The following is a 13,685-nucleotide window of genomic DNA, read 5'->3' as shown; positions in this document are numbered from 1 at the left end:
AAATTTGAGAAGAGGGGTAGGTGTTGAATACAGGACAGAAGGTGTTATATTTAAATGTACCGAACATACGACACAATGTAGATGAGCTTATAGTGAAGTTAAGAAGTTGGCAGATATGACGTGGATATCACAGAGTCATGGCTGAAAGATCATCACAGACAGGATCTTAACATTCAAACATACAGTATACATTGTATTGAAAAGACAGACGGATGGGCAGAGGAATTGGGTGACTCTGTTGGTAAAAAAAAAGAAATGAAATCCTTAGCAAAAAACGTCAGGATCAGAAGATGTACTTGTGGGTAGAGTAAGAAAATGCAAGGGTAAGAAAACTCTGGTGGGAGGTATATATAGTCCTCTGAATAGTAACCAGCATATAAGACCATAAGATCATAAGACATAGAAGCAGAACTAGGCCATTTGCCCATCAGTTCTGCTCCACTGTTCCAACATAGCTTATTTATTATCCCTGTCAATCCCATTTTCTTGCCTTCTCTCCATAACTTTTGACACCCTCACTAATCAAATACCTATCAACATTTGCTTCAAATATACTCAATGATTTGGCCTCCATAACTGGCTGTGGCAATGAATTCCACAGGTTCACCACCCTCTGGCTATAGAAATTCCCCCTCATCTCTGTTGTAAATGAAACTCCCTCTATTCTGAGACTGTGCCCTCTGGTCCTAGACTCAACTACGATAGGAAATATTCTCTCTACATCCTGTTTGACTAGGCCTTTGAATATTCAATAGATTTCAATGGGATTCTCCCACCCCCTTATTCTTTTAAACTCCAGCAAGAATAGGCTCAGAGCTGTCAAATGGTTCTCATGTGTTAACTCTTTCATTCCCAGAATTATTCTTGTGAACCTCCTCTGGAATCTCTCCAGTGCCAGGATATCTTTTCTAAAATAAGGGGCCCAAAACTGCTCACAATACTCCCAAGTACAGTCTGACCAATGCCTTATAAAGCCTCAGCATTACATTCTTGCTCTTATAATCTAGTTCTCTCAAAATGAATGCTAACATTGCATTTGCCTTTCTTAACACCAGCTCAATCTACAAGTTAACCTTTAGGGAATCCTGCACAAAGACTTTCAAGTCCCTTTTATTCCTACACTTTGCTTCCTGTTAGAAAGCCATTCTACTATCCGTGCCAGTATCTTTCCTCTGATACCATGGGCTCTTGTCTTGATAAGCAGCCTCATGTGTAGCACTTTGTCAAATGCCTTCTGAAAATCCAAGTAAACAACATCCACTGTCTCTCCTTTATCTATTCTGCCTGTTATTTCTTCAAAGAATTCCTACAGGATTTTCTGGAAAGATTTCCTCTTAAAGAAATATAGAGTACAAACTATAGAGATAAAAAGGCATGTATGAAAGACAATGTTAGAGAGGTAATTGGGGCTTCAATATACAGGTAGACTGGAAAAATCAGTTTGGTGCTGGATCCCAAGAGGAGGAATTTGTAGAATATTTATGAGATAGCTTTTTAGAGCAGCTTGTGTTCGAACTTACGAGGCAAGAGGCAGTTCTGGATTTGGTCTTGTGCAATGAACAGGCTTTGATTAGAGAGTGCAAGGTAAAGAAACCCTTTGGAGGCAGTGATCATAATATCACAGAATATACAATATTTCAAAAACTAGTGGGAAGCCAGAGGATTGGGAAGCTTTTAAAAACCAATAGAAGACAACTATAAACAATAAAGGAAGAAAAGATGAAATATGAAGAAAACCTAGCTAATAATATAAAAAAAAACAAAAGTTTTTTCAGATTATAAGGAGTAAAAGAGAGGCAAAAGTTGACATTGGACCACTGGAAAATTATGCTAGAAAAATCATAATGGGGAACGAAGAAATGATGGATTACCTTTCTGATGGAAGACACCAATAACATGCCAGAAATTTGAGAGAGTAGGAGGATGGAGTCAGAAGTAAGTGTAGTCACTGTTACTAAGGAGAAGGTGCTTTGGCATCTGAAAGGTCTGAAATTGGATAAGATACTTGGACCCGATGGACAGTACACCAGAGTTTTGAACGAGGTGGCTGAAGAGAGAATGGAGACATTAGTAGTGATCTTTTAAGAATCATTAAAGTCAGCAGTGATTCCAGAGGACTGGGAAATCACAAATACCACTCCCCTCTTTAAGTGGGGAGTGGAAATTTATAGGCCAGATAGCAGACTTGAGTGATTGTTAAAATTTTAGGTTCTATTATCAAGAATTAGGTTTTGGGTTAGCTGGAAGCACATGATAGAATAGGCTGAAGTCAGCATGGATTCTATAAGGGATAATCTTGTCTGAAAAAAAACCTGTTGGAATTATTTGAGGAGGTTTTAGACATGATAGTCAAAGGAGAATCAGTAAATATTGTCTACTTGGAATTTCAGAAGGCCTTGACAAGGTGCCACACACACACATAAGGCTGCTAAACAAGACAGAAGCCCATGGTATTACAGAAGAGATACTTGCATGGGTAGAACTGACTGACTGACAGAAGGAAAAGAGCAGGAATAAAGTGGGATTTTCTGGCTGGCTGCTGGTGACTAATGGTATTCCCCAGAGGTTACTATTAGGTCTGCTACCTTTCACATTATACGTTAATCACCTGGTGACGGAATTCATGGCTTTGTATCATCGTTTTTGAAGACGATACAAAGATAGGTGATGCTGTTGAGGAAACAGCAAATCTGTAGATAGATTTGGACAGGTTGGGAGAATAGACAAAGAAATGGCAGATGGAATACAGCTTAGGGAAGTGTATGGTTATGGACTTTGATAGAAGGAATAAAGGTGTAAATTATCTTCTAAATGGGAAGAGAATCTGGAGATTTAAAGGTGTTTGGGAGTACTAGTGCAGGATTCCCTAAAGGTTAACTTGCAGGTTGAGTAAGGAAGTAAAATTCATTTCAAGAGAACTAGAATATAAAAGCAGAGATGGAACATTAAGACATTATAATTTTATAATATGTTGGTTAGACCATATTTGGGACACTGTAAGTCATACCGAATCTCATATCCAGTGAAGGATGTGCTGGTGTTGAATAGTGTCCAGGAATTAAAAAGTAGATGCATGGGGAGCATCTGATGGCACTGGGCTTGTACTAACAGATTGGAAGAATGAGGAAAGATGTGGTGGGGGGGGGGGATATGTTATTGAAATCTACCAAATATTGAAAGACCTAGACAGAGTGGATTTGGAGAGGATGTTTCCATTAGTGGGAAAGTCTAGGACCAAATGGCACAGGCTTAGAATAAAAGGGCATCGCTTTAGAACAGTGGTGAAGAGGAATTTCTTTAGCTAGGGAACGGCTAATCTATGGAATTTAAGGCCACAGATGTTGAAACCATTGGGTATATTCAAATCAGAGGTTGATAGGTTTTTGATTAGTAATGATGTCAAAGGTTACAGGAGGATAGGGTTGAGAGGGAATATTAAAACAACAATGATCGAATAGTGGAGCAGATTTGATAGGTTGAGTGGTCTAATTCTGCTGCTGTATGATACGTTCTTATGGTCCTCTACACATCTTAGTACTTTACCAATTTTTGTGTAATCACTTGCCTCATATGCCCTCTTCAGATGCATTATGCCATGTTTTTCTGGATAGCATATGTAGCTAACTAACCAGATCATTGACATTTCCCTGTAGTCTTCAATTTATAAACACACTCTTCACCATCGATGATACTCTCAGTTTCGGTAATCATCTGCAAATTTTTAAAAATGGTCTCTATAAGCATGTCTGAATCAATGATATGTGCGACATAAAGCAGGGGATGCTGCTGAGCTCTATGGAACATTAACTGGTTCAATCTCCAGTGTTTTATATCATCTTGCAATCATGAAAATCTCATTTGACAATGTGAATACGCTTTAAACTCTTCTTAATCTGATGGAGGTTTGGAACAGAAATGAATATTGTTGCAATTGATGGTTTTCAGGGTAATCATGATTATTTTTCTTACTTCTTCCCCTCATTCACAACAAAATGTTTGCAGAATTTTAATTTTGGCCATACATTAGTAAAATGGAAGGCATGTAGTTGAGGAGTAATTACAAAAATCTATGATGGGCTGAGAGGAGGTCATAAATTTACAAGATTTTAAACAGAATAGTTTATAAGTATTAGAACTGTAATGCCACAACATTTTTATGAATTGATACTATAGAAACTTAAGCTAATTTTCTTTTATTTTGCAGATCAATCACCTACACAATAAATAGCATCCATACTGGCCTGTTATTGATAAAAGCAAACGTGGTTTATGTCGCTCTTGAGCTGTCAACCAGAAAGTTGGTCTTAACCCCAAACTATGGACTCCTGGGTGAATCGGGTTTTAGGACAACATTGCGACTCTATAACAGGAGAAACAACCCTGTTCAATTCAGCTGGTGTCCAGTAGTCGAAGAAAAAGGAATGGCATTCTTCATCCGACCTGATGGAGGTAGCTAATATAAAAATGAACTAAGCATGGTTGAGGAAAAAGAAGTTCAGAGTAAATAAATCAGATTACTTTTGTGAATATATTTGAGAGCAGCATTGACTAAAGTCTCTTCTTCACTGTACCGTTGCACTTTTCCTCCATTAAGCTCCATTAAGCTTCCTCCATTAAGCTTTCTGGAGTGTAACTAATCTACAAGACTATCAGAAACTGTTCAATCTGCATCACTTCCATTCCATTGTCAACCACATTGCACAACACTACCTGACACATGTCTCTTGTGGAACAAGGTTGTGTATATCCAAATGCAGAAACAAGCAAACAGATAGTCTGTGTGCCCTAACCCACTGGAGGAATTGGTGCTGTTAATGATTAAGATGGCTATTTTTATGCCAGTAGTAAGCAGCCATACTTAAGCAAACTTAATACTTAATCTCAAAACTAATCTTCATTCTCCCATCCTCTCCAGTCAAATCCTCCTTTGAAGCATATATTGGAGAAGGTTTAAATGTGCAGCTCTTAATCTTCATTCAACAAATACATGCTAATTTTGTGAACATGAAAATATATTTCTGCTAGAAATCTGAAAGAAACCAGAAAATGGTGGAAAGACTTCAGTAACTGTGGAATGGGAAACAAAGTTTATAGTTAGAGTTTAAAAATGCTTCATTTGGACTGGGAAAGAAACAAATTAGTAAAGTATGCAAGCAGGTTGTGGAGTGGCTGTTGTTGGAGTGGAAGGTTAGATTGGAGAACTGAGGCTTTGGATCAAGAGACTTTGGTGAGAAGAGGCGGAGGCTAGGTTGAAGTTTATGTCAGGTTTCTCTTTCTTGTCTATTAGTGTCGAGCTAGAGGAGTGAGAGTGGATTCTAGGTCAGTGTTGTGCTCTTCATGCAAGACGTGGGAGATCTGGGAAACCTCCAGCAGTCTCTGTGAATTCTACGTCTGCAAGAAATGCATCTGGGTGTAACTCCTTTCAGACTGTGTTGGAGAACGGGAAGTATATCAGGATGGCCTGTGGCTCATTCTGGAGAATACAAAGTATGAGGAGGTGGTAGATAAGAGCTACAGAAAAGTAGTCGCACCTAAAATACAGGGGGTAAGTAGCTGGGTTACTATCAGGAGAGGGAAAGGGAATAGGTAAATAGTGCAGAGTATCCCTGTGGCTGCCCCTCTCAATAACAAGCATACCACTTTGTATTGTAGTGGGCAGGGGTGCAACCTATCAGGGGAAACCTGAAGCGACCAGGTCTCTGGCACTGAGTCTGGCTCTATGGTTCAGAAGGGAAGGGGGAAGAAGAGGAGAGCAATGGTGATAAGGGATTCAATAGTTAGGGGAACAGACAGGAGATTTTGTGGATGTAACAGAGACTTACTGATGTTATGTTGCCTCCCAGATGGTGTACTTTCTTAAGGGGAGGGTGACCAGTCAGAAGTTGTTGTACATATTGGTAGAAATATTGGGACAATAGCCTTGTGAGGGGTAAAACATGCTGCTCAAACCTGAATGAATTCTTTGAGGCTGTGACAAAGCAGACTGATGAAGGCAGAACAGTGGTGTGTATGGACTTCAGTAAGGCATTTGATAAAGTTCCCCATGGTAGGCTCATTCAGAAAGTCAGGAAGCATGTGATCCAGGGAATCGTGATGGTATGGATTCAGAATTGGCTTGTCCATAGAAAGCAGAATGTGGCACCAATCGAGTGTATTTTGCTTGGAGGTCGGTGAACATCTAAAAAACTCTTACATAGACAAATAGATGATAGAAAATGGAGGGCTATGTAGGAGAGAAGGGTTAGATTGATCCCAGAGTAGGATAAAAGATTGGCACAACATTGTGGGCTGAAGGACCTGTACTGTACTGTAATACTCTGTTTTCTATGTTAAGGAAAAAAGATGAGATCCTGATGAGAGAATATAATGAGCTAGGAAAGAAGGTGAAATGCAGGACCTCCAAAGTGGTAATCATTGAACTGCTGCCTGTGTCATCCTCTAGTAAGGATAAGAATAAGATGATTTGGTAGATGAATGTATGACTGAAGAATCTATGTAAGAGACAGAGTTTGTGGATTATCGGGATCTCTTGGGAAATGTTTGGTGTGTACAAAATGGACATTGTTGCACTTGAACTTAAGGAGGGGGCTAATATTCTTGTGGGTAGTTTTACTAGAGCTGTTGGGGATGGTTTAAACTCGTTTGGCATGGGCATAGGAACCAAAGTGATTAGTCAGTGGATGGGGCATTTGGTGTAAAGGTAGTTGTCGTCTGTAGAGAGCCTGTTAGGAAGGATAGGAAGTGGAAAGGGCATAAATTGATTGGTTGAAATGTGTTTATTTTACTGTGAGAAGTATCAGGAACAGGAGTGATAAAACTTAGAACATGGATCAGTACATAGATCGACAATGATGTGACCATTATAACATCTTGGGGTTCTGGATAGGTTTATCCCACTGAGGCAGGAAATAGTTGGTAGAGTGAAGGAACTATGGTTGACAGGAGATGTGGAACACCCAGTCAAGAGGAAGAAAGACTTGAGTTTCAGTAGGCAAGGATTAAACAGGGACTTGAAAGTTACTAGGCAGCCAGGAAGAAGCTCAAAAATGGACTTAGGAGAGGTAGAAGGGGACCTGAGGAGGCCTTGGTTAGTAGGGTTAAGCAAATTCCCAGAATGTTCTACATATACGCAAAGAACAGGAGGATGATTAGAGTAAGTGAGTGTAGGACTGATCAGGGATAAAAGCAGAAACATATACCTGGAATCTGAGGAGCTGGTTTCAATAGGGACATTTAATGTCAGAGAAATGTATACAATATACATCCTGAATTCCTAATAAGGTAAGGTGCTTACTAAATACTTTGATTCAGTATTTACCAGTGAGAGACTACTTAACGAATGTAAGGTCAGCATACTCAAGTCTGATATGTTGGAATATGTTGACATTAAGGAAGAATATGTGCTGGGACTTTTGAAAAAACATTAGGATAATTAAGATCCTGGAGACAGACAGGACATACCCAGGTTACTACAGGAAGAGAGGGAAGAGATGCTGTGCCTTCAGTGATGACCTTTACATCCTTACTGGCCATAGGAGTAGTGCCAGATAGGAAGGTGGCAAATGTTACTTCTTTATTATTTCTTTAGAAACGTAATTGGGATAAACCTGGTAATTATAGATTCATGAATCTTATGTCAGTTGTGGACAAAATATTGAAGAAGATTCTTAGAAACAGGATTTATGAGCATTTGGAGAAGCACAGTCTGATTAGAGATATTCAGCATGACTTTGTGAGGGGCAGGTTATGGCTTACGAGCCTGATTGAATTCTTCAAGAAATTGACAAAACTTATTAATGAAGGCAGTGCTGCATATGGATTTTAGTAAGATATTTGACAATGTTCCCCATGACAGGCTCATTCAGAAAATCAGGAGACATGGCCGCATGGATTCAGAATCTGTTTGCTCACAAAAAGCAGAGTAGTAGTAGTAAAGTGATGTTCTGCAGGGACCTGTTCTCAACCCCTGCTCTTTGAGATTTTATTAAATGATTTAGATGAGGAAGTGGAAGGGTTGGTTATTAAGTTTGTAGATGATTACAAAGGTTGGTGGTGTTATGGATAGAGTAGAATGTTGTTGAAGCTTACAATGGGACAGTGATAGGATGCAGAGCTGGGCTGAGAGGTGGCAGATGGAGTTCGCATGAAAAAGTGTGAAATGTTTCACTTTGGGTGTTCGAACTTGATGTCAGTGGGGAGGAACAGAGAGATCTTAGGGTAGAACCCTCAGAGTTGCTGCACATATTGATAAGGTGGTTAAGAAGGTGAGTTATGTGTTGACCTTTACTAATTGGGGGATTAAATTCAAGAGCAGTTCTATAAAACCCTGATTAGACCACACTTGGAATATTGTGTTCAGTTCTGGTCACCTCAATGATTCAAAGTATATTTATTCTCAAAGTAGCTGGCAAGAGGAAGAGGAAGTCCAGTTAAATGCAGCCAGCTGGTGCCAAATGCCTATCCGTCCTCTATTTTGACTTCATTGACTTCAACCTTGCTCAACCTCTCAATCGGAGAGCAGCAATGGAGTCTTTATAGGAAGATGAGGAAGCTTTAGAGAGGATGTAGTGGAGATTTACCAGGATGCCGTCTGGATTAGAAAACATGTCTTATGAAGATAGGTTGAGTGAGCTAGTGCCTTTATCTTTGGAGGGAAGGTGGATGAGAGGTGATTTGATTGCTGTGCACAAGATTATATGAGGCATAGATAGAATGGACAGCAAGAGGCCTTTTCCTATGGTGGAAATGGCTAATACTCAGAGGCTTAATTTTAAAGTATTTGGAGGAAATTAAAGAAAGGATGTTGGAGGTAAGTTCTTCACACAGAGAGTGATGGGTATGTGGGAACATATTGCCATAGGTAGTTGAAGAGGCAGATTTATGAGGGGCATTTAAGAGATTCTTAGAGAGGCATGTGGAAGCAAGAAAAATGGAGTACTATCTGAAAGGAAAAAGTGAGATTGATCTTGATGTAGGTTGAAGTGTTGGCGCAACATTTTGGGATGAAGAGTATGAATAATGGTGTATTGTTCGATATGCTATGTTCTATATCTGTTAGGGTATAAAAACCAGAGTTGCTAAGTGAGAAACTAATGATGGAATCCATCTGATTTATAGTTTAGTGAGGATAATTGGAGAGCAAGAAAACAAAATGGAAGAATTGTGCGAGTAGTCATTGTGTGGGCAATGTTAGAGTGAGGAGTTGAGGCTTTGGCTCATTGTGGCTTTGGCGAGGAGAGGCATTGAGTGTAGATTTTTTTCTTTTTTTATTCTTTCTGTCTTATTGCGCATTTAGAGCTGTGGGTTGCCAGGCAGGGTAATGGAATAATCCTCTTGTGGGATGTGGGAAGGTAGGGAGACCTCCAGTGACATTGATAACTACATCTGTAGGAAGTGCACCCAGCTGCAGTTTCTAACAGATTGTATTGAGGAACTGGATGAACTCTGGATCATTGGGAGGCTGAGGCTTTGATAGATAGGACATACAGGGAGGTAGTTACACCAAAGGTGCAGGACATAGGTAACTGGGTGGCTGCCAGGTGGGGAAAAGGGCATAGGTAGACATTGTAGAATACCCCTGTGATTGTTCCCCTCAACAACAGGTATATCACTTTACATACTGCTGGGGGGTGGGAATGACCAAGCAGAGGATAGCCACAAAGGTCTTGTCTCTGGCACTGAGGCTGGCTCTGTGGTCCAGTAGGGAAGTGGGGAGAAGATGTGAGCTGTGGTAATAGGGGATTGGTTGGTTTGGGGTACAGAAAGGAGGTTCTGTGGCTGAGAACGAGATTCCTGGATGGTATGTTGCCTCCTGGGTGTCAGGGTCAGAGACAGCTCAGCATTCTTAGTGGGAGTGTTAGGTAGCCAGAAGTCATGGTCCACATCAATACCAATGACATGGGTAGGAGGTGTGATGAGGTCCTGCAAAGTGAGTCAAGGGAGTAAGGTGCTAAATTAAAGGACAGGACCTCCAGGGTTGTGATCTGAGGATTACTACCCATTATACGTGTTAGTGAAGCCAGAAATAGGAAGATCATACAGTTTAACACATGGCTAAGGAGTTGATGCAGGAGGGAGGTCTTCAGATTTTTGGATCATTGGGCTTTCTTCCAGGGAAGGTTTGACCTGCATAGAAGGGACAGTTTGCAGCTGAACTGGAGGGGGTTAATATCCTAGCGGGAAGGTTTTGCTAGTGCTGCTGGGTTGGGGGAGGGTGATAGTTAAACTAGAGTTGTACAGGGATAGGATTGCCACTCTGACTGGTGGCCTGTGACTAGTGGTGTAACGCAAGGATCAGTGCTGGGTCCATCTATATCAATGATCTGAATGTGATAAATTTGCAGAAAACACCAAGATTGAGGGTGTAGCAGGATCTGGACCAGCTGGAAAAAAGGACTGAAAAATGGCAGATGGAGGTGTTGCACTTTGGGAGGACTAATCAGCATAGGTCTTACACGGTGAACACTAGGGTACTGAGGAGTGTGGTAGAACAAAGGGACCTGGGAATACAGATCCATAATTCCTTGAAAGTAGTGTAACAAGTAGATAGACTCGTAAAGAAAGCTTTTGGCACATTAGCCTTCATAAATCAATGTACTGAGTACAGGATTTGAGATGTTAAGTTGAAATTGTATAAGACATTAGTGAGGTCTAATTTGGAAAATTCTGTGAGCAAACATGAGGAAATCTGCAGATACTGGAAATTCAAACAACAACACACACAAAATGCTGGTAGAACACAGCAGGCTAGGCAGCATCTATAGGGAGAAGCGCTGTCGAAGTTTCGGGCCGAGACCCTTCGTCAGGACTAACTGAAAGGAAAGATAGTAAGAGATTTTGACTTTCAAATCTCTTACTATCTTTCCTTTCAGTTAGTCCTGACGAAGGGTCTCGGCCCGAAACGTCGACAGCGCTTCTCCCTATGGAAAATTCTGTGCTGTTTTGGTCACCTACCTACAGGAAAGGTGTAAATAAGATTGAAAGAGTGTGGGGAAAATTTACAAGGGAGTTGCCAGGACTTGAGGACCTAAGGACCTGAGTTATAGGGAAAAGTTGAATAGCTTAGGATTTTATTCCCGAGAATATATAAGATTGAGGGGAGATTTGATAGAGGTATATGAAATTATTCTGGGTATAGACAGGGTAAATACAAACAGACTTTTTCCACTAAGGTTGGGTGAGAGTACAACTAGAGGTCATGTGTTAAGGGTGAAAGGTGAAATATTTAAGGCAGAAGTTGATAGATTCTTAATTGGACAGGGCATGAATGGATATAGGGAGAAGGCAGGAAGTTGGGGCTGAGAGGAAAATTGGATCAGCCATGATGAAGTGACAGAGTAGATTCAATGGGCCAATTCTATATCATATGGTCTTAATGGAACATGAAGGGGAACTTCACTCAGAGGGCGGTGAGATTGTGGAATGAACTGCCAGCTCAATTGGTGGATGTGGGTTTGATTTCAAGATTTAAGAGAAATTTGGAAAGGTTAATTGATGGGTGGTAGCTGGAGGGCTATGGTTCGGGTGCAGGTTGATGGGACTAGGCAGATTAAAGGTTTGGCACAGACTAGATGGGCCAAATAGCCTGTTTCTGTACTGTAATGGTTTATGACCCTATGACCCTAAATGTAAGAAGCTGTGAAATGAAGATGGAGCCAGAGGAAATGCCCGACATATCAGGTATAGTTTGTAAGAGAATGGAAAAACGGAGTTATTATTACAGATGGATAAAATCAGCTTTCAGTGCCCGGAATAACCTTAAACTTGCAGTTCCTTCTTTAATCTCTGTCCTCCCATTCTGGCCTGTCTGTATCTGGCCTCCTGCACTGTTTAAACAAAGCCAATGTAAGGTCATTGAGCTGCTCTCCATTTCTGTCTAGGTATGTTGCAATCTTTTGGACTCATTGTTGAATTCAACAACTTTGTGTAACTTATTTTCTCTTTATGTAACAGAACTGGCCAAGCTCTGCTGTAAGCTATCCAGCTGTAATATTAACTCACTTTTTCTCTCTCCGCTAACACTGCTTGACCTGCTGGATATTCTCTTTGGGTTTTGCCTATATTCCTCAGCTTTTTACATGTTTCTTAGTTTATTTTCTCTCTCTCTGTCTCTCTCCTCCCCTCTCTACCTCCCTCCTTGTTAACCTGTCAACCAGGTTGCTTCTTCAACAATTTGTCAAAATGTAACTCTGATCTCTTTTGATAAAATTGTGTTCCTTTGCCCTGGTTATCCTGCCTCCACCTTCTTTGCAACTTAAAACTGACCTGTTTTTTCTCTTATACAATTGACATATAGATTAAGAAACTAATTGGTCCTTTTTTTATGCAGGCATTGTAGATGCATTCAGTGATTTAGAATGTGAAGTAGTCTGGCATGCATCATTCTTCTCCCCTGAGGAAGGTGAATTCGATCTTATTGTACATGATGGGAACAAAGTCAGATTGAAGTGTATTGCTAAGGTACAGGATTGCATCTAGTTTATGTTTCTTTAGGTAAATGAAAGGCAAATATAATTTTCTTTTGAATGTAAATTGCCTTCTCTGTCTAAAAATTGGATATCTTACCTCTTTTGGGCATTTGGCTAGTTACACTTTGATGTGGCTTTGTCTATTCATTTTCTGCTGTTTAGCATGCCTTTAATTAATAAGGAAATACTGGATGCACTTAAAGGTCAGATCCTAGTGCATCTCACCTCTCGTTTGGCTGTGAGACTTGAGGCTGAGTTTAGGATTGAAGCATGTTTTTTGAACTGAAATACCAGATGCATTTCATATCTGACCTTTAGCCTTATACTGGTCATGGCTGGCAGATAACACCATGGTCCCATTCATTTGCAAAATTAGACAGAAAAAGAAAGTATTAGTATAATTTTTTTCTTTATTTCCCATAAATATTCATGTTTTAGATTAATTTACATCAAATGCGATTTGAAATATTTTAGATTTGTTGATTGTAATTTTTTAAATTAAATTTAAGTTTTTTTACAGAGAGTAGTAGGTGCATGGAATGCACTGTTGGGGTGGGGGCAGAGGCAGATATATTAGGGACATTTAAAAGATGCTTAGACATGTGAATGATAGAAAAATGGAGAGCTATGTGGGATGAAAAGGTTAGATTGATCTTAGGGTAGGTTAAAAGGTTGGCACAGCATCGTGGGCCAAAGGGCCTGTGCAGTTCTGTTATGTTCTATGTTCCATTAAATGTATTTGATTTGTTTCAAATGCTTCTGGTTTATCTGCACTCTGCATTTTCTCCAGGTTTCACTGCTGCATGCTGTTTTGCAGAACACAGCACATACTGAAAATACTAGAAACCCTGGTTGGAGCATTTTAAAGTGTGCCTCTATTTCTGACTGAATACATGATATATATTTACAGCAACCTGATTACTGGCTGAATAATACTTCACTTATCACATGCAAATAGCACTCTTTGTATCATTCCTGAAATGCACTGCCTGGGTTCCTAATAGGTTCACTTGCCAGCCTCTGAACAGTCAAATGAGAGAAATCAGGGAGAGTGAACTTCCAGAAAATGGAAACATTTCAGCAGGTGCATGTGCATCTTGCATGGACCTACATAAGCATCCTTTTTGGCTGAAACACCGGCTTCACATTGATAAAGTGGAAGCTGTTAAAGTGGATTATCTTGCTGCAGGGATGTCACAATTGTCATCTTTCACTACT

At 40.1% G+C, this 13,685-nt stretch overlaps 1 protein-coding gene across 1 annotated transcript in view; it reads left to right on the top strand.

The window, feature by feature from the left end:
* LOC140727211 (cilia- and flagella-associated protein 47-like) overlaps nucleotides 1–13,685 on the top strand; it is a 596,979-nt gene that overhangs the window by 103,847 nt on the left and 479,447 nt on the right. Inside the window, exons 15-16 of the mRNA XM_073044476.1 lie at nucleotides 4,205–4,449; nucleotides 12,329–12,459. Of these exons, the coding sequence (XP_072900577.1) occupies nucleotides 4,205–4,449; nucleotides 12,329–12,459 (376 nt within the window). The remainder of the gene's footprint in view (nucleotides 1–4,204; nucleotides 4,450–12,328; nucleotides 12,460–13,685) is intronic.

This window comes from Hemitrygon akajei, chromosome 5 (genome assembly GCF_048418815.1).
Source record: "Hemitrygon akajei chromosome 5, sHemAka1.3, whole genome shotgun sequence".
NCBI lineage: Eukaryota > Metazoa > Chordata > Chondrichthyes > Myliobatiformes > Dasyatidae > Hemitrygon > Hemitrygon akajei.
The sequence above is the reverse complement of the archived record's forward strand: the minus strand, read 5'-3'. Positions and strand labels throughout refer to the sequence as shown.